At 32.4% G+C, this 21,619-nt stretch overlaps 1 protein-coding gene across 1 annotated transcript; it reads right to left on the reverse strand.

Moving 5' to 3' along the window:
* Nucleotides 1-20,376: 20,376 nt before the first annotated feature.
* Nucleotides 20,377-21,361, reverse strand: LOC145105686 (uncharacterized). Its single transcript, XM_079042766.1, has 3 exons — nucleotides 21,130-21,361; nucleotides 20,778-21,008; nucleotides 20,377-20,687 (listed from the first exon to the last, which is right to left on the reverse strand). Exons 1-3 carry the CDS (start codon nucleotides 21,359-21,361, stop codon nucleotides 20,377-20,379), a joined length of 774 nt encoding a protein of 257 aa, XP_078898892.1.
* Nucleotides 21,362-21,619: the final 258 nt, after the last annotated feature.

The following is a 21,619-nucleotide window of genomic DNA, read 5'->3' on the forward strand; positions in this document are numbered from 1 at the left end:
GACAACCACCGCATAGCCCTGATCGCATCCTGAGTACCATCAAATATCGGGGGCTTCGTATTATCGAAGTCCCGATACTGGAAAGCCCTATCGGCTCCTCCTCCAACCCCTGCCGTAGTTACAGCCGAAGTGGCTGCAGCGGCTGCTGTCTCTGCCAGAGATGCATATCGCTCATCAAAATACTCGACCATCGCGGTCTTGATCGATCCAAACATCTCTGGTAGCTGCGCTCGGAAAGCCGCAGCGACCTCATTGTACAGAATCTCCCGGATCCTGGCATCCAGCTCCTCAGTCCCCATCTGAACCACGGGCTCAGGTGCTACCGGCACCTCTGGCCCTCCGCCCCCCTGTCCCGACCCTGATCCGGATCCCGATCCTGATCCGGACCCAGCAGCAAAACGTCTCGTCACCACCATACTGAAAGATACGTTCAAGACATCAGATACACAACATAATATCGGGAGACCAAAACTCATAAATCCTAGGGGTTGTGACTTCCTTGCTACGCGTATGGGTACTGTGCTTCCAGTAGTACGGGCCCATACTACCTTCCACACCTACCCATATTTGTCTCAAGTATCACCACAACTCCCTAATACTATACTCAACATAATGTGAGCTCAACCCTCACTACTAGGGGACATCGCCTATCTCACTACTGATCCCACAGCTCTGCACAACTCACACCTCCATGGAACTTCCATCAGCCCTTGCAGCGCTAGTGTATGCTAGCCGCACATAACACTGGACCCGATAGACTTTCGAATATCCAACCCTACCCTAAGGTCGAGTCAGACATTCTCAGGCTATAAGATCCTAACTATACACGGCCGTGATGCATACACTAAACATCTACAGTTATGATGTCAATCCCATATACAAGAAACCCTAGGCTAATAGGTATCATATAATCAGGCAAATCTATCATGCGATTCCTGAAGATCCCTAGCCTAGCACTAGCATGTTGTTCTAACCTATCAGAATATCAAATAACTGTATGGTATTTTGGGGTTTACTTACAGGCTCCGGCTGATCGTACCCTCTGCATCCTCCATCCTTTCTTTTGAAAACCATTTTTAAAACTTACTTCCCGAAAATCTCCTTGGTTTGAGACTGGATTCACACGAGTGTTCCTCCAATTCACTCGAACCAAGGCTCTGATACCAACTTGTAACGTCCAAAAATTTCACGCCAAATTCAAACTTTTTAAATCACAAATAAAAGTCAAATAGTATTGTTTACAAAATGTTTTCAAATCAATATCCATCAGAGTGTCCGAAAATCATAACATAAGGATGAGGAGCGGTACGGTCACACCTTCGCCTTGCCACGATCTCCTGAAGTACCTGAAACAATAAACTGAAAACTGTAAGCCCGAGGGCTTAGTGAGCTACCCCCAAAATACCAATACCACACTGACAATACCATATCAGTAACAATCAATCAATCAATCATGCATACTGGGCCATCGGCCTGACTGGTCCGCCCTACCGGGCCTACAGTCTATCTGAATCTATTCATGCATATTGCGTCATCGGCCTGACTGGAACACCCTACCGGGCCTACAGTCTATCAGAATCTATCCCGAGCCTTCGGCATGACTGGTCCGCCTCGTGGGCTTGCAGTCTCCCCGGACCGCTCATAGGGTATGTTGGCCTTCAGCACAAAGCAGGACCGCCTCAACCCAACCAATAAGCAAATAACCAAGTTCGCATAACTATCATATACTGGCATATACAAACATCAAACATATCTGTCATACTGATCATCAACCATAGAATCCTCTCGTAACTAGAGTACCGGCCTAGCAGGTCACTAACATACCAATCCTTACGGATCATAAAGCATAACAAACTGTCTACCCTGATTCCGATCTAGCAGACCAAACCATATGTAGCATACCATAACAATAACAACTAAAAGGGTCGGCCTTGGTGCCGTAGACCCTATCGATATAGTGAGGATAACTCACCTCGCAGATGCCGACTCGAAAGGTAAACTCCAATTCTTGGATCACTTGACACAGGCTCCACCACCTATGACCATAGTACAATATACTCATAAGTCCTTAAATCTATAAGGTACTCCATAACCCACCAGTCAACCCCTGGTCAAGGTCAAAGTCCTCAGTCAAGGTCAACAGTCCATGTTGACCCCCAACTCCCCGAGTACCCTTGGCTACTCGTCGAGTTCCTCGAAGTACATTCCACTCGCCGAGTCATCGGGGTGACTCGTCGAGTTCCTTCGATTCCCGTTCAAACTCTAAGGTCACCCGTCGAGTTTCCTCCTTGCCACTCGACGGGCACACACGCATACATATCCTAGGGAAAACTCATCCGACTCGCCGAGTTGTTCTTCAACTCGTCGAGTCTTATGGTGATCTTCATCGGACTCGTCGAGTTGTTCATCCAACTCGTCGAGTTCACGACCATCTTCATGTGACTCGTCGAGTCAACCTTGCGACTCGCCGAGTCCATTCAGTCCTTTTTCCATACAGACTTGTTTTGAGCCATGCAGCGGCTCCAAATCACAAATCCAAGCTTCTAGGGCATGCTTTTCACGTAAAGTTGCAAACTTTACGTGCATGCTTGACTAATAAGGCTCTTAATGCCAAAACTAAGTTCTTAATGGGTCTTTATGCACAAGGAGGGCCTCATTCTCGACCAAAATCAGAGCTTTATGACTCTAGAACCCAAGAAGGTTACAGATCTGAAGTTACAACTTCAGATCTAGCTCATATCCCACATTACCATCTCAACCAAACCATAAAAACCCTAGATCTCAACCAAAAGAGGTCTAGAAAGAAAAAGGAGAAAAGATGACGACTTGATACCTCCAAATGATGCTATTTGAGGTAGATTTCTGATCTCCCACACTTCCTTGCTCCTAGCCCTTTTGTTTTCCCCAAGCTCCTTTCCTCACAAGATCTCCTCTCCAAAGCTTTACACACACAAGAATGAAACACCACACGAATTAGGGTTCTCTGAGCTCTCAAAGGACTGCAAAGAGGCCAAAGGAGGCTTATGTTTCCTTAAATAGGGTGCAAAACCCCGGGATTTAGGGTTTCATCTGCCAGCTCCTACTCGCCGAGTCCCAATATGGACTCGTCGAGTAGGTCACTTAACACGCGATCCCACCCCGCTGCTACTCGACGAGTAGGTCAACCAACTCGTCGAGTAGAGCTTCACCCAATAAATCTTATTTAAACAATACCTGAGAATCGGGGCGTTACACACCCAAGCAGACGTTCGGTGTACCGGGCAAGAATTTAAGATAAGAAAGCTTTATTTACGATAGATGTATAAATCTCCTTATCAGTCCGAAACGTTTACATGCTAGTTCTAATATCGTAGTCATACGCTTAGAATCCTAAACACATAAGGTTTCCAGACCCGGTCGGCAACAGACCATAGATCCGAACAAATAATATCATATATGGAAAACATATAACATTTAGCACATAAAAGCATTTTAGGCATCTTTCCTAAAATATACTAGTGCTCGTGTCTTAAAATATGGTAGACACTCATCTCACAATCATCGCTTAGCATTCTAAGTTGAAGTCTAGAAATCCTACAAATTCCTAGTTCGCTTAAACTAATGCTCTGATAGCAACTATGACATCCATTTTTCACGGCCAGAAAAGACCGATTTGTTTATGCTTTGTTTTAAAATCAGAGTTATTGTTTAAAGAAAACTGTTGCGGAATTTGTTCCCAAAACAAAATATGATAAGAATTTATCAAAGCATTTCTTTAAAGAAATGTATTTTCATTAAATAACAAAATCTCGGGATCTCATGTTCCGATACAGACCAAAAGCATAAACAGTATGAAATAGACCTTACAACAGTTATTTATAACTACTGATCTATAATCCCAAAATCTCTCGTCATGTCAACCAACTTATGCTCTTGTGCCACTACCTGTGATACAAAGAAAACTGAGTGGTTCAGGCTTGGGAGCCTGGTGAGCATATAGGGTTTTCAACCCACAATAATACAATTATTATATTCAATCATCAAACAATCAACCCAATTACCCATCCCCATTATCTTCTTTATTTCTTAAGGTTTTACCCTAAGAATCAACTATCCTTCATTCATTCATTCCTAAGGATTGACCTAAGGAATTGGCATAAAGTCCATTGCTACATGAGGCGCGGCTGCCAGGTTTATGACATTCTCTTTTAAGCGCATCTGCCGACGTTATCCTTTAAGCACATCTGCTAGTATTATCCTATAAACACATTTGCTAGTATTATGACATTCTCTATTTGGCGCTTCTGCCGGCATTATCCTATAAGCGCATCTGCCATGATTATCCTATAAGCGCATCTGCTAGTATTATGACATTCTCTATTTGGCGCTTCTGCCGACATTATCCTATAAGTGCAGCTGCCAGGATTATCCTATAAGCGCATCTGCTAGTATTATGCATTCTCTATTTGGCGCTTCTGCCGACATTATCCTATAAGCACATCTGGCAGGATTATCCTATAAGCTCATCTGCTAGTATTATGACATTCTCTATTTGGCGCTTCTGCCGACATTATCCTATAAGCGCATCTACCAGGATTATCCTATAAGCGCATCTGCTAGTATTATGACATTCTCTATTTGGCGCTTCTGCCGATATTATCCTATAAGCGCATCTGCCAGGATTATCCTATAATCACATTTGCTAGTATTATGACATTCTCTATTTGGTGCATCTGCCAATATTATTCTTAATCATCTTTCATACCTCATCATTTATCTACCCATGTTTTCCCCAACATATTTCTTAGATATAAAATACATAAAGAGTTTAACTTATTTAAAACCTATACCAAACATTGCATTCAACACCCATCTCAAATAAACAAACAACTTATTAACACATATCACGTATTTTATAGCCAAAACTTCATATTCGACACCCATCTCAGATAAACAAAGAATTTATTAACACATACTACGTATTTCATAGAAAATACTTCATCTTTATGTGTTAGAAGAAAGTGACTACACACTCACCTGACCAGAAGATGATCGGACAGCACTACGGCTCTAAGAGTAGTATTCTTCGGTGAAACTGTGATCTCTTCATACACCGGGCTTCTTGCGGGCAGAGCTTCGGCTCGTAAACTCTTTTCTTCTCGGGATCTTCGGGCTTCGGGACTCGCTTCGGGTCTCGGGATGATACCGGGGCTTTGGGGGGGTTAAAAGAGGGCTTAGAGAGAGTATCGGGAGTGAGAGAGAAGAGATTGAGCAACCAAACTCGGTTGCCCCTTGAATTCTATTTATAGGGCCATTTTTTCTGGATTCACGTCGTGAATCTTAAATATTCACGTCGTGAGTTCAGTAGTCATCAGGTGCGTCATCGCAACTTGCGTCTGTCAGGCTCTAGAAGTCATAAATGCTGAGTTCACGTCGTGAACACTGTATTCACGTCGTGAACTCTCACACAGTGTTGGGGTTCGCGCCACGAAGTTCAGAAATTCATATCTTTCGAATACGAGCTCCGTTTTCGACGTTCTTTATATCCACGCATAGGTGAGATTATGCTCTACAACTCTCATTTAGACTTCGTCGGCTAATTTTAACTTTATTTTTATTATATTTTTATTATATTATTTTTAGTAGGCCAGGACAGGAAAACTCCGTTAGAAAATCATAACTCCTTCGTCTGACGTCCGTTTTCGTCTGTCTTTTCACCGTTGGAATACTATCGACGAGATATTCAATTCTTGTTTAGATTGTTTCGGCTAAATATCGCTCGATCTCATATTCGAACTTCGGGTTGTACACTGCTAAGTCGAAACTTCGAAAAATCATAACTTCCTCATACGAAGTCAGATTTGGGCGTTCTTTTCATGCACGCTCTCGGTTTAACGTATTCTACGACTTCCGTTTAGATCGCTAAATCCAAATATCGCTATATCGTAAATTCACTATTTACGTCGCGCTGTGTCGTGCCGGTTCTGTCGCGAAACTTTGACAAGTCATAACTTCTTCGTTATAACTCGGATTTCGGCGTTCTTTATATGTACGGAATCCTTGTAACATATACTACAACTTAGTTAAGATTAATCCTTCTAAATAATCTTCCATCAAAAAGTTATTTTTGATGCTTATCGTCTCTAAATTGACTAGCCCGGATCTACGGGCGTTACATAGCGGGCGAGGCCCGATGTAGCGGGCGAGGCCCTAAGTAGCGGGCGTGGCCCAGTGCTTGACGTATGTGATTATGCATGGTATGTAGTAGGTTGGGGAACTCACTATGCTTCATGCTTACGGTTTTCAGTTTTGGTTTCAGGTACTTCTGGTAGCGGAGGGAAGAGCTCTGGGTGATCGCATGGCACACACCATTGTTTACTCAGCCTGCGATGTTTTACTCTGATAAAATAAAATAATGTTTTTGGACTTGATACTATAACGTGATATGTTTTGTATGAATGGTTGACACTTGTGGTTTGTTTATTAAATTAAAAACGAAAATTTTGGTATGGATTTTTGGGTCGTTACATCTAGTGCAGGCTTATCCTAGATGTCCATCTGTAACAAATGTATAACATTCAAAACAAACATATAATCAACCGAATTTCCTAAATGATAAAACTCAATTTGATATGGAAATACCAACATCTGAAAAGGGGAATTCCCCAATTACCCCTACAAACCCTACCTTTTTTCAAATTCAATATCCATAAAGATGATCATTTTGTTAAGAAATTCCCTAATTACCCCTGGACTTGCACCATCTATCAAGAAAATATCACCTGTATCAACAGGGAAACCATCATGCGCTTTAATTCCAGCAACAATGGTGTCACACAATCCGTTAATACCCTGATTTCAATAGTAAAAATAAACATTTTACTCAAATTTCATCTTAAAATTTACCATTTATGTGCATAAATTAAGTTACCTGACTGTGACTATATGCACCAGTAGCTTGCATTACATATAGATGATGAATTGTTTTTTTCAAAATATATCAATATTTGTTAGCAAATTCAAGTAAATAAGACTAACCTCCCTTCTTCGATGGAAAAGAGTATCAGGTCCAGTAATTTTGACAACAATAGCACCGGCCAACTAAATCATAACAGTATGTGAGGTATATGAATGTTAATCGAGAAAAAAAAGTTGGAACAAACGAAAATCAAACAAAAACGAAAGCCCAAAACTGGAAACTAAATTTAAATCAAACCCAAACCCAAAATTGTTTCTTCGTCTTCATTAAAACTGGAAATCGCACCAACACCTTCCACCACCGGGAAACCTTCCACCACCAGGAAAGAATCCATGGACGAAGCCCACAACCTCCTTTCATCGATGACCCTACCTCCATCCCCCTCCCTATATTTTCCGGCCACAAACAACAATTGAAGAATAGAAAATTTTATTAAGTTCCCGATATCATGAGGGATTTCAGTGGTGATTTCGTTGTTGTTAAGCGAAACCTTACAACGAAACCAAAGTAGAGGAGAAAAATGTTGATTGAGATGTGAAGCTCTCTTTTATAATCACGCCGATTGAGAAATGTAGGGTGGAATTTGAAGTCAGTTGAAGTCGGTTGAAAGGTTGAAGACGTAAACGTGGGGGAGAAGAAGAAGGAAGTGTGCTGAGGAGACGGCTGGAACCTCCGATTAACCGTAATTCTTGAGTTATTACAGCTGAGATTGAAAGATGGAAGAGTTTTAAGGCCTGAGATTCATCAGACGGTTTTCCGTTCACTGTCAACAATAGTATAAAGAATTGTTGCAAAAAATATTATAAAAGCTACAATATTTATAAAAACATGTTAAATACAATTTACTGAAACCAATTTTAGTCGGTTCTTTTTTCATATCTAATTATCACTCAAATGTTTATTACTATAAATTCATTATGATATAGATACCAATTATTAACCCATTGAGTCATTAATCAGAGTGTAGTCTCTAATGTACAACATACTCGTATAATCGGATATTGATTTATTTGACAAGGTTTAATAAGTTTTTAATATAATTCTAAACCGATTGTAATCAAACGAAATAATATTCAGTTTAATCAGTTTGCTTAACCAAATAAACAAAATAACTTTTTATTATTGTTTTTTTCGTAAGATAAAAGGTTAGTGAAATAAACTGGACTTACTTGTAATGGTTTAATATAGAAAAATCTCCTGAAAAGTTCTAAATTTTGACTCTATTCACAAAAATATCATCCTTAATTCTTTTTATTTATGATTATACCCAAATAACCGGTAAACATAAACATTAACCGGGTACAAGGCTCATTTTAAAAACGTTTATCGCTTTTTTTTGGCTTAATCATAAATAAAAAAACAACAATGAATTGTTCGTTAATAAGACCAAATTTTATAGACTTGTTTTTTAAAGATTTTGCATGATTTTGATATAAGTGTTCATTTGGTATACGAAAATTGATAGTAGATAATGGACGCGCCTCATTGTTATCATTTAATTTCTTGTCTTTGATTTTGTAATCGAAGTCAAATGGGTTAATCGGATGCAATGTCCCATTTAGTAATTTCTTTGTAAGTTATTTCTCTCTGCCAACTTTTTGTTTGTATATCTAAAATTTTAGCCGTTTAAAAAACATTATGAGTATATATACTCAATATAAGTCACTTATAAGGAAGGTTGTAAAATTCGTTAAGTGTTTGTTGGACTGTTAATTGGGGTTAAGAGACTATTCGGTTTAGACGGAGATTAATCGGTGCTTAGACGGAGACCTTAAATTGTAATATAATTTATGTTTTTAAATAAATATTACCTTTATCCTAACAAAATAAGTAAATAACCATAATACTTTGATATATTCAGTTGTCTAAATATTTAAATCATCATATATCATAATTTTTAGACTAATTGAAAATATTTTTCACATTTTTAATCATCAATCATAATAATTTAGTCACTGATTATCATAAATTTAACTAATCAAAGATATTTTTGGAAATTTTGCGTGTCTAACTTTTTGACCGGCTTAGACCGCCTAGCCCACCTAGGACCGCCTAAGACTACCTAGGACCGCCTAAGACCGCATAGGACCGTCCAAGACCAACTCCGATTAACTCGACCGACTATAATTAATCGTACATGGTAAGAGGCCGCCTAGTGCTTAGACGGCTGCCCTTTTTACAACATTGCTTTTAAGAATCTTATGACTTCTTGAACAACCTTACAAGAAGCACACACAACTATAAGAATACCAATAACTTTCAAATCCATGCGACATGTTAAGAGAACATCTCCAATAGAAAATGTTCACCTTGCACAAGATAAAGTTGTTCCGTCTAGTTGCCACAACTCCATCAGGAAGTGAGTTATCATCAATCATAATCCAAGTCTCTGACATTGCGAACTACTCTCCACCACCAGCATCCCAGACCTAACGATCTTTAGCCATCGAAAATAGAGAATCCATCAAGAATGGTCGGCGTTACCAAGAGATGTGAAGCCATGGTCCCATCAACGATAAGACGAGTCCAGTTCTAACCCCAACCATTACATGTCAACGATGAGCAATACAAAAATCTTGTTCAACCTCTAGCAATAGTAGTATAGGAAAGCGCACCATTAGAGGGCAATCACCAATACAATGATCCTTCCAAAATACCATGGAAACCTCGTCACCTACCCTTCTTTGTATTGTTTTTTTCGAAAGAGAACCTTCTTTGTATTGTTCATGAGTAATAATCCTAGAATCGCAAAATTGATTGATGGTGCCTAATATTTTATCGACCACACCTTCTTCTTCAGAATCGAAGTATTGTACCACCCGAGCCCTGCTTCATGGCCATGAATTTTTTTTATAACATAAATCCATAAAGCTCCCGAATTATTAAGAAGTTATCACTTCCACTTATAAAATAACTCCTTATTCAACCCATCTAGAGAACCAATATGCAACCCACCTTTCTCCTTATTAGCCAAGACAAAATCCCATTTAATCCGGTTTAATTTTCGATCTTCTTTCTGATCACCCCAAAAGAACCGACCTTCAACTTCTTTAGGTACTTATTTACTACACCTGGCATATAGAACAAAAACATAAAGTAAATACCCAAGGAACCCACCAAAGACTTTAAGAACATCGACCAGTCTCATATGATAGCATTTTAACTTTCCAATACGACAACTTCTTTTGAAAATTATTTGTAACTTTTTTCCCCTGAAAAGCTCTTTCAAAGTGGAATGGGATTAAATATGAAAGTTCCTTTCAGGATTATCCATGATTGTTAATTTGTTATCCATGGTTGAATTTCATGATATCTAATATATCAATAACGAAAGTCTACATACATGATTTTCAAGATATTAAGGAAATCACTGATTATCAAACCACCATGTACGCCTACCCAATTTCTAACAAAAATGACATCATTATATTAATAATAATATATATATATATATATATATATATATATATATATATATATATATATATATATATATATATATATATATATATATCACTCTTTAAAGTTACCTTTAAATCGATTTAACATATCAAAATGAAATTTTGTAGTACAAATAATATATGGACTTCATGATACAAAAGCAAAGATAAAAAAATCCACGAGTGTCGGATTTAATAAGTGGATAAAGCAAGTACATATCATCCACTTGAACAGAGAAGATAGAAAAAAAAATTAAGCAAATAAAGCTTATAAAGCAAGATCCCAAGAGTCTTAAATCTAACCATCTGAATAGCAACATATCCAATACTAGATTCCATATCCACCCACTAATATATATATATTTAACGAACAAAAAGATCGATAACACTATAAATAAATAGTGTAAGAGCTTTGTGACGATTATGGTTTCTTTATCAAATGTTTTTTCTATAAGAGCATTCATTCTTATTTTTATACAAGTTGTACAAATATATATATATTTTAATGTCCAAAACTAAATGTTTGTAAAATTTACATGATTAAAATTTCTGAACATGTGTCTTGTTAGATAAATTTATAAAGAACAAAGTTTTATGTCGTATTTTTAAAAAGATATTTAATTAAACATATGGTAGAAACCAACTCATTAAGTAACGTAAGGATATAATATTATATAGGATGGTAACCCAATAATTAAAGTTAAAACTCAGGCTGGCCCATATCCAAAAAGCACAAAACCCTTTGGTCGCGCACATTAATAACAAAGAGAGTTTTACTATTACCTTTATTAAGGATATTGGAATAGTTTTATGAGATTCAAAATTTGGTCGATATTTTTAGGAGTAAATTACAAAGTTGGTGTCTATATTTTATACAAAATTGCAAGTTTTAGTATAAAAGTTAAAATTATCTCATTATCATTCTTAAGTTTGTATTTCTTTTGTATATGTATGGTTGCTTTGCGTTACTCAATACAAGTTCAGTGAAATTTTAAAATCATTTTATAAGGATCTGGACCATATATATAAAAATGGTATCCTAAATACACATTAGGACAATTTCTTTGTATGAGTAGTTATGTAATTAACGTCTTATGTTCAAAATTCAGATATATTTGCTACACTAGAAGATCTAATTAAACAGACTACCATATTTGACAAGATGTGGATTTCAAAACTTTGACAACATAAACATCGTGATGTTTTAGTACACACTTAACTTCATAAAACCAGTTAACCAGTTATGTTTTAAAATTTATGATCGGAGGGTGTTTGTAGGCCCTCAAGACTACACACTAGAGTTTAAATAATATTAGTTTATATCCAAATGATTCAACACTTATTCCATACTGCTTTCCACGTCTGCACACTCCCAAAAATTATATCGGCCTTTTCTCGAGAACGGACCTAGGCCTTTTTAGCCCAAATCCACTAGACTAATACCATTTCATTTCCTATTGTTAAATACATTTAAAACTATACATATTTACAAAAGCATTGAAGAAGTATATATATATATATATATATATATATATATATATATATATATATATATATATATATATATATATATATATATATATATATATATATATATATATATACTTCTTCAATGCTTTTGTAAATATGTATAGTTTTAAATGTATTTAACAATAGGAAATGAAATGGTATTAGTCTAGTGGATTTGGGCTAAAAAAAAAGGCCTAGGGGCGGAACTTCAAAATTTGATTTGCGGGTCGGAAATATAATATGGATAAAAATCGATGAGCAGAATGGGGGCACAGTCAAAATTTTATATTTTTGGGCCTAATATGTATAAAATTAAAGTATAGAGGCTAATTCTAATAAAAAAAATCAGGGGGGGCCACAGCCCCCCTAGCCCTAATAAAGATCCGCCCTTATATATATATATATATATATATATATATATATATATATATATATATATATATATATATATATATATATATATATATATATATATATAGGTTTAGGTTCTATGAAAAACAAGAAAACCTAAAAATCATAAAAATGCATAAAAAAATACTTAGACATTACAAATCTTTTTTTTTATTTTATATTATGAATTTTTGCAGCTTTTTATGTATTTTCGCTGAAATTTTTTTTGAAAAAAAAAAATTAAAATCGATTTTTTTTCAGCGAATTTCTAAAAAAACCTGCGATTTTTTGGTATATAAATTCAAAAAAAAAAATGTGATGTCTAAGTATTTTTTTATGCATTTTTAAGGTTTTTTAAGGATTTTTTTGTTTTCCATACATATATATATATATATATATATATATATATATATATATATATATATATATATATATATATATATATATATATATATATATATATAGTCCGGATCCGGTATGAATCAAAAAATTGGTAGGAACCGTGATGACTATTCTCTACCAATCATTTCGTTAAGGGCACGTCAAACCCATTTACTTTGCCATGACGCGTTGCACGTGTATGAAATATAATACGAACTCGAGGAAATAATCATATGCGACGAACGTGCATGGAACGTCATTTAAATGAGTTTTCCTTTTCTTTTATATGTTTTTTTGGTTTTTTTATTGTTCGTTAAAAAAAATTTCAATTTTTTTTCTTATATAGATATATGCTCGGATTTAATGTTTTTATATTTTTTCATTTTTTTTTATCTTTTTTCGCTTTTTTTATTTTTTCGTTTTTTAAAATTTTATTTTTTCATTTTTTTATTTTTTTTATTTTGTTTTTTTTAATATATTTACTACATACTTGAAGATAGTAGGGTATTTTATTTTTTTTTTTGCTTTTATTTTTTGATTTTTTTGATTTTTTAAATTAAATATCGGTTTGAGTTTTCTAATGTTTAACAATTATAAAATTTTAAATAAGAAGAATATTAAGGATCATAATATTTTTCATTCATAATTTTTTTTTGAATTATATTAATTTTGGATCATAAAATTTTGAATCATAACGATATTATGCATCATACAATGTTGGATCATATTAATTTGAATCATTTTAATTTGGATCAAATTATATTGAATTAAATAAAGTTTTTGTTCAATACAACATTTGGATCATTATAATTTTTGAATCATAAAAAATATAATAATTAAGGATCATTAAATATTTGAATCAAAATATTTTTAGATCATAACAAGTTAATGATCATAAACATATTGAATTATAATATTTTTGAATCATCTCTATTTGGATCATATTATGTTCAACATTTTTTTTAAAACATCCAATTTTGTAAAATCAAGTTTAATATCTAAAACACCTTATTTTTTTAGCAATTCTTTTTACAAAGTCATTACAATAATGAGTAGAAGTATTTTTTATAAATTTTGGAGATTTTTTTTGGCTTTTTTTTATAAATATAAAAAATATTTTTTTTTTCAAATTTTCATGATTGTGCTCATTTTGTAGAGAATTAAATTTTAAGAACTTTGGATTTTTCAGATTTTTTTTTTCAAAGAAAAAAAAAGTTATTGCCGAAAAACTAAGCGTGTGGAAAAAAAACTCACCAGCCAATAAGGGTTGGATACTTGTCATGATGGGGTGTGGGCACGTGTCAGCTCCTGGAGAGGCCACATGACCGAATTCTCCTTTTCTTTTTTCTTTTTTCTTTTTTCTTTTAGTCTTTTTGCTTTTGTCACTTGTACCCTCCAAACAATTTACTTTCCCCGAAAATTATCAAAATCTCGCAATTAAGTACGAAAATGCCATATAGTCTCGCGATATTTTGACGATAAATAAAATCAAATCCTGGCCATTTATTTTTTCAATTTTAAGGCCAAAAATAGTTATCGCGGTTCCTACTAGTTATTAAGTTCCTATTTGATCATATATATATATATATATATATATATATATATATATATATATATATATACACTTGGCAATTGTCCGCGCGTTGCACAGGATATGAAAATAAATATTTTATATTAAAAATAACTAAATATTTTTTTATTAACAATTAAATAATAATTTCATAAAAAATATAAAAAATGATTTTTAATATTATCATTATGTTGAGCTATATCATAAGAGATAAGGTTGGAACTTGAAGTTGTTGTGCATGTACAAAGTTCTATGGTTAAAACAGAAAAAAAAATATTTTTTTAAAAATAAATAAATCATTATTGTTATCTATTGAATAATAATTTCATATTAAGTTAAAATGTTTATATTAAATATTATCATTATGTATAACATATGATCATAGATACATTTTTTTTTATCTATATTAAATATTATCATTATGTACACCATATGATAATAGAGACATCTTTTATCTTAAATAGTAATTTTTTTTATCATAAATATTACTATAATTATGTAGAACATATGATAATAGCGACGTCTTTTATAAGGTTAGAACTTAAAATTGTATTACATACCGGGTTGTAAAACTTGGCTAACACAACCAAATACTCAGAATGTTACTTAAACTCGGCCTCCAATGGAAGCGAGTTTGCCTAACTCAGCCAAAAGACACTCGGATATTAATTAAACTCGATCCAAATGTAAAAAATCAAGTCCAAAATCATTTTTGAAATTCTGAAACTTAATTGGTCACTTGTCAACAAAGACAATCTCACCAAAGAATACCCTCAACGTCCTACAAATGTAGATGCAAAGAAGATCTCATAGCTTAGTCTCTTTGAAATATTTCACGATATTTCCTATTTGTAGAGGAGGAGACATTCTCTTGTTTACTCTCACAATGAATGTTGGATGAAGACATTTTAATTAAACTCTTTTCTTTATTTCCAATAATTTCATTTTGTTAAATAAAATATTAAATAATAAAAATAAAACGTTATCCATAAAATTTATTGTTCAATAGTTCCACTTTTCAGTAATCTTGTAATTTGCAATCCAAAAAAGTAAGTTTTTTATTGAATAACTTTTTGTTAAATTCTAAAATCATAAATTCAGATAGGTACTTAATATAGAAAGTTTGTTTATATGTACTTTTATGATTCAAAAGGTCATTGTAAATAAATTCATTTATAAAATATAATCGAGTATATATTTTGTGCTTTTGAATCAAAGTGTTTTTTCAAACAATTATAATTTTATGGTTAGGTAGATTTTTTTTATATTTATATAACATTATCTAACTTATTTATAATATTATTAGAAACAATTTGAATAATCATGAGAGTTTCAAATGTATATATGTCGTGTAAGTAAATTGCTTCCTTTATCAGTTTAGACTGATCAAACTCGGACCGATTCAACTTAATATACCAAACTACATAATGTTTTTTCTGCTGAAACCCGGTTTTTATATATTTTGTGCTTTTGAATCAAATTCATTTTCCTAAGAATTATAATTTTATGTTTAGGTAACTTATGTATAATATTATTAGAAACAATTTGAAAAATCATGGAAGTTTCAAATGTATATGATGAAAGGAAAATGTTTCCTTTCTTGGTCCAAATTGATCAAACTCAGACCGATTAAACTGAATATACCCAACTACATAACGGGTTTTCAACTGAAACTCGGTTTGAACCTGAAAAAATCATGTCCAAAACCATTTCCGGAATTCTAAAACTCAACTGGACAGTTGCGAATAAAGACAATCTCACCAAAGAATACCCTCAACATCCTAAAAAGGTAGGCATAAGGAAGTTCTCATGGTTTGGTCCCCCTTTGAAACATTTCACAATCTTTCCTATTTATAGAAGAGGAAACGTTATCTTGTTTACTCTCACCATTGATGTGGGATGAAGACATTGTAATAAAACATGCTTTCTTGTTTATAAAACATTATTTAACTTATTTTGTAAACACCATTTCTCTTGTTTACCCTTTCTTTATTGTTCAATAGTTCCATTTTCTATAATCTCGTAAGTTGCTATCCAAAAAAATAAGTTATTATTGAATAACTTTTTGTTAAATTCCAAAATCATAAATTCAGTTAGGTACTTAATATAGAAAGTTTGTTTATATGTATTGTCATGATTCAAAAGTTCATTATAAAAAGAATTCATTTATAAAATATAATCTGAGTATATATTTCGTGTTTTTGATCAAATCGATTTTTCACACAATTGTAATCTTATGTTTAATTAGATGTTTTTTTTTATATTTATATAAGATTATGTAACTTATATATAATATCATTGGAAACAATCTGAAAAATCATGGGAGTTTCAAATATATGTGGTGAAAGGAAAATGCTTCATTTATCGGTCCAAATTGATCAAACTCGAACCGATTCAACTCAATATACCAAACTACATAAATATTTTTTTCTAGTGAAACCCGATTTGTATATATTTTGTGCTTTTGAATCAAAGTGATTTTTCAAACAGTTATAATTTTAGGTTTAGGTAGATGTTTTTTTTATATTTATATAACATTATGTAACTTATTTATAATATTATTAGAAATAATTTGAAAATCATGGGAGTTTCAAATGTATGTTGTGAAAAGAAAATGATTCGTTTATCGGTCAAAATTGATCCAACTCTGATTCAACTCAATATACCCAACTACATAACTTTTTTTCCTACTGAAACAGAGTTTGAACTTGAAAAAATCCGATTCAAAACCATTTTTGGAATTCTAAAACTTAACTGGACACATGCCAATATAGACAATCTCACCAAATAATACCCTCAAAATCCTACAAAGGTAGGCATGAAGAAGTTCTCCTGGTTTGGTCCCTTTGAAACATTTCACAACCTTTCCTATTTATAGAATATGAAACATTCTCTTGTTTATTCTCACCATCGATGTGTGATGAAGACATTGTAATAAAACACAATTTCTTGTTTATAGAACATTATTTAACTTATTTGTAATATTATTGTAAAGAAATTGAAAAGTCATGGGAGTTTCAAATGAATGTGGTGAAAGGAAAAATGCTTCTTTTATAAGTATACCAGGCGTAACCTCGCGCGTTGCGCAAAAATGCATTTAAGTGGTTAAAATAATTATGGAAAAAAATAGAAATATGTTGAAATTTACGTTTTTAGTCATGTTTAGGGCATTAACTGAATTATCAAATAACATAAAAATCCATCAACTTATATTTTGATAGTATCTAATATAGTCCATACCTTATAAACTTTACTTTTACTTTTATAATATCCAATATATATTATAAGCTTTTGTATAACATTAATATAATCTACTTTTCTTATTCCCGTTAATATATTTTTGGATAAAATAAGAAATAAGTTGTTTTGAATGTGTTATTAATAAACAATATTGAACTAATAAACTTTGTATTACACTATTTATGTTACACCAAAACATCCAGGGTTTCATATATGAACTTTCAAATATTAAACATTGAAATTAAGAATGAAGTCATACAAAATATATCATTATACATAAATGTCATCAAGAGTTTTCAAATAAGTCGATTAGTAAATATGATATTTAATTTTAATTACATATTTTGCAAAGCGTACGTTTGACTTTATGTTGGTGCACCGAGAATCCTCTTCCTTAATTTGTACCTAAAAAATTAAGGTGAATAGGAATATAAAATAAATATTACTAAGCATTAATATAAATAATTAAAAAGGGTATGTGGATCTCCTACCACCATTTAAAGACAACATACCTCTCTAGTTGGTATCGATTCCTATGTGAAATTGAAGTAGTCATTCTATGTACACCTTGTTTTCTAATTATATAAACAAATATGAGTAACCAAACATAAAAATGTTATCTTTATGTAGGAAAAATATTTTAGTTAACTAACAAATTAAATAATATAAGTTTAAGAGTTAGGAGTTTCAAAACATTAATATTTTTATTATTCAATCAATTAAGTAACACATGTTGAAATTTTTACAATCATTATTAAAAAACATTTAAAATATTAGATTTTATGAATTTTGGTTGAAGTGTCTTGACCTCTATTATATATATATATATATATATATATATATATATATATATATATATATATATATATATATATATATATATATATATATATATATATATATATATATATAGAGAGAGAGAGAGAGAGAGAGAGAGAGAGATGGAAAGTACAACATATGTATAAGTTTTAATTAATTATCTTTTTGAAACGGTACAATTACAAAACAAAAAAAAACATATTTAAAATATTTAATTAAATATTTTCGACATCACCCTATATAACATATGATCAATATATTAACGATTAAACCACAATATACAACGCCTGTATTACAATAATCTAAAAACGAAGAAAATATAAAAACGAATTAGTATAACAAACTTACAAATTAAAAGCTCTAATAAAATAGAATATCTCCAAAAGTGGTCATAAGACTTCAACCCAGCACAAAAACCTTTAAGTTTGTTTTCTTTCTGAAATTTGTATATGATTTGTATGCATGTCTTCCCAAAAGATTGGTCTTTTTATAGTAAACTTTTCACTAAATGCTAATTAAACATAATATAAGTTATAAAACTTTTGAGTGTTAAAGCATAATTAAGAAAACTTTTGAGTTGCATTAGTTAAAAAATGGGGTTTCAAATGAATGTGGTTTGAGGAAGTTAAAAAAGGGGGTGTCAAATGCATGAGATTCAAGAAAAAAAATGCTAATTTCACTAAATGCTAATTAAACATAATATAAGTTATAAAACTTTTGAGTGTTCAATCATAATTAAGAAAACTTTTGAGTTGCATTAGTTAAAAAATGGGGTTTCAAATGAATGGGGTTTGAGGAAGTTAAAAAAAGGGGTTTCAAATGCATGAGATTCAAGAAAAAATGCTAGCTTTATAAGTATGTATGATACATATATATATATATATATATATATATATATATATATATATATATATATATATATATATATATATATATATATATATATATATATATATATATATATATATATATCAAGGTTGCAGAAAACGCTAGACGTTAGCTAGACGGTGGACTGGGGTCTAGGGATTAATCGGTTAGACGGGGATTAATCGGGGACCATTAATTCTTAAAAAAAAAATTCAAAAATTTATAAATCTAACTTTAATACTAATAATATAAGTAAATAAGCATAAAAGTTTAATAATAACTTAATAAGTTTAACAAGCACAACCATTTATCATCCAAAATAAGCATAAAAGTTTAATAATAAGTTTAACAAACACACAAAATCATCATCCAACAAATCCATAAAAGTTTAATAATAAGTTTAACAAGCACAACAATTTTCTTCTAATATTTTCCACATACTTCCATTATTTGAACCCCATCCGACTCATATTCGGCTTGTTCTAACACTTGCTCCTCACTCTTGGACTTGAAATTTTCATCGAAAAGTTCCCTCGTTTTTGGACTTTCTCGGGGTGCTTGACTAACATCGATTGCAAGAGCTTCATCAACCGTTTTGGGGTCTACTTCATATACATTGCAATCAACAAGCCATTCTTGAGCGGAGAGAGAATGATTTGATAATAACACTTCCATGTTTCTATCTTTTCTCTTTTTTGTTTTTTTCCATTAAATTAGCATTGAATTGAACATAAACAAGATTGTTCAATTTGCTTTTCTACAATCTATTTCGTTTCTTTGTATGTACCTACAAATTTAAACACAACAAAGAGTTTAAACGTGCTTAATATTTAAATTTTATAAAATATAAATTTAATGCTTTATATTACTAACCCCTTCAAACGTGCTCCAATTCCTTTCACAACCCGATGAACTACTAGTTAAAGAAAGAATTCTCATTGCAATCTTTGTCAAACGAGGAGTTGTGCCACCAAATAGTCCCCACCAACTAGCTACAATTTTGAAACAAAAACACATTATTAATCGATAAATATCAAAATTTTATAAAATAGATAAATAGATAACTAAAAGGAACGCGAATTACCCGGATCAAAGTTGGCATCATTCACCTTACAATGTTTAATTGCGAGATTGGAACCAAATCTATCAACTTTTTTCTTGTACTTTGGCAAGTCAATAGTTATGACTTGCCTTTGCATCTCTTAATCTCCAAGAAATAATGTATAAAAAAAATCAAGAACCACATCCATTACATCGGGATCAAATTGGAGTTGTGCATCATTATAATGATAATACGGGTTCAAAAGATAAGATGTTAAATGTAAAGTTGAATCTAGCCGACCTTTCATCTTTGTGTTTATGATATCTATAATAGGCTTGCAGTGTTTCTCGTTACCACCCAAAGATTTGATAATTTCTTCTTTTGCAACTTTAATTTCCCCGTAAACAAAACCCATTGAGGGCTTCCAATCCGCATCAAGCATTCGAAAGAGTTTCACCAAAGGGGAGAACACTTTTAAACATTGTGTCACACTGGACCAAAATTAGACACTTGTCACCATTTTATATGAGACAATCCCTTTAGGCTTACCGGAAAATTTACATTCCTCCCATTCGTTGCTAGAAAACATATGTCTTAGTTGCTCCTTTTTTTCGGACAAACTTTGTAATGTTAGAAAGGCGGAAGCAAATCTCGTGACTCCCGATCGGATAATTTCCCTTTTGTTGGTGTAACTTCTCATCATCGCCAAGGTTTTGTGGTGAGCGTAAATGAATATGGTTAGTTTCTTTGCTTGATCTAGGATTTTCTTAAACCTTGGGAGTTTTCCGATACCTTGAAAAATAAACACGATTAAATAACAAAGTATAGTATATAATTAAACATTTTAAAACTAATTAAAGTAATAAACAAATAAAATAATAAATACAATAAATAAATAAAATAATGTAAATACCTTCAAGCATAAGGTTAATGGTATGTGTCACACATGATGTCCAAAAAATAGATGGTCTTTTCTCTTTTAGCAACTTCGCCACCCCCATGTTATTCGTGACATTATCGGTCACAACTTGAACAACATTCTCGGGACCAACTTGTTGAATACAAGATTCCACATACTCATATATCTGTTGGCTTGTATGTGCTTCACCAGAACATTCTTTTGAAGATAAAAAAATGGTACCCATCTTCGAATTAACACATAAATTCATAATGCTTCTCCTCTTTCGATCGGACCAAGAATCCATCATAATCAAGCATCCATCCTCTTTCCATTCTTTTTCGTTTTTTTTTTCAACAATTTTTTTGTTCTTTCAACTTCAAGCTTTAGAAGTGGGTCACTCAAAGCATATCTAGTAGGACATGGAAGCCCGATTCCAAATTAGCCAATAACCTCCAACATCATTTTGAAGCTATCCCTTTCAAAGGCATGAAAAGGAATCACA

Source organism: Lactuca virosa, chromosome 4, assembly GCF_052849685.1.
Source record: "Lactuca virosa cultivar CGN04683 chromosome 4, Lactuca_virosa_CGN04683_v6, whole genome shotgun sequence".
In the NCBI taxonomy this organism is placed as follows: Eukaryota; Viridiplantae; Streptophyta; class Magnoliopsida; order Asterales; family Asteraceae; genus Lactuca; species Lactuca virosa.

What these genes read in the sequence shown, in the direction of transcription:
- LOC145105686 (XM_079042766.1), bottom strand. Translation starts at nt 21,361, where the DNA reads ATGGGTACCATTTTTTTATCTTCAAAAGAATGTTCTGGTGAAGCACAT. An exon ending in CATTAACCTTATGCTTGAAG is followed by an intron (nt 21,009 to 21,129) that starts GTATTTACATTA and finishes TTATTTTTCAAG; the next exon opens with GTATCGGAAAACTCCCAAGG. An exon ending in TAGCAACGAATGGGAGGAAT is followed by an intron (nt 20,688 to 20,777) that starts GTAAATTTTCCG and finishes AATGTTTAAAAG; the next exon opens with TGTTCTCCCCTTTGGTGAAA.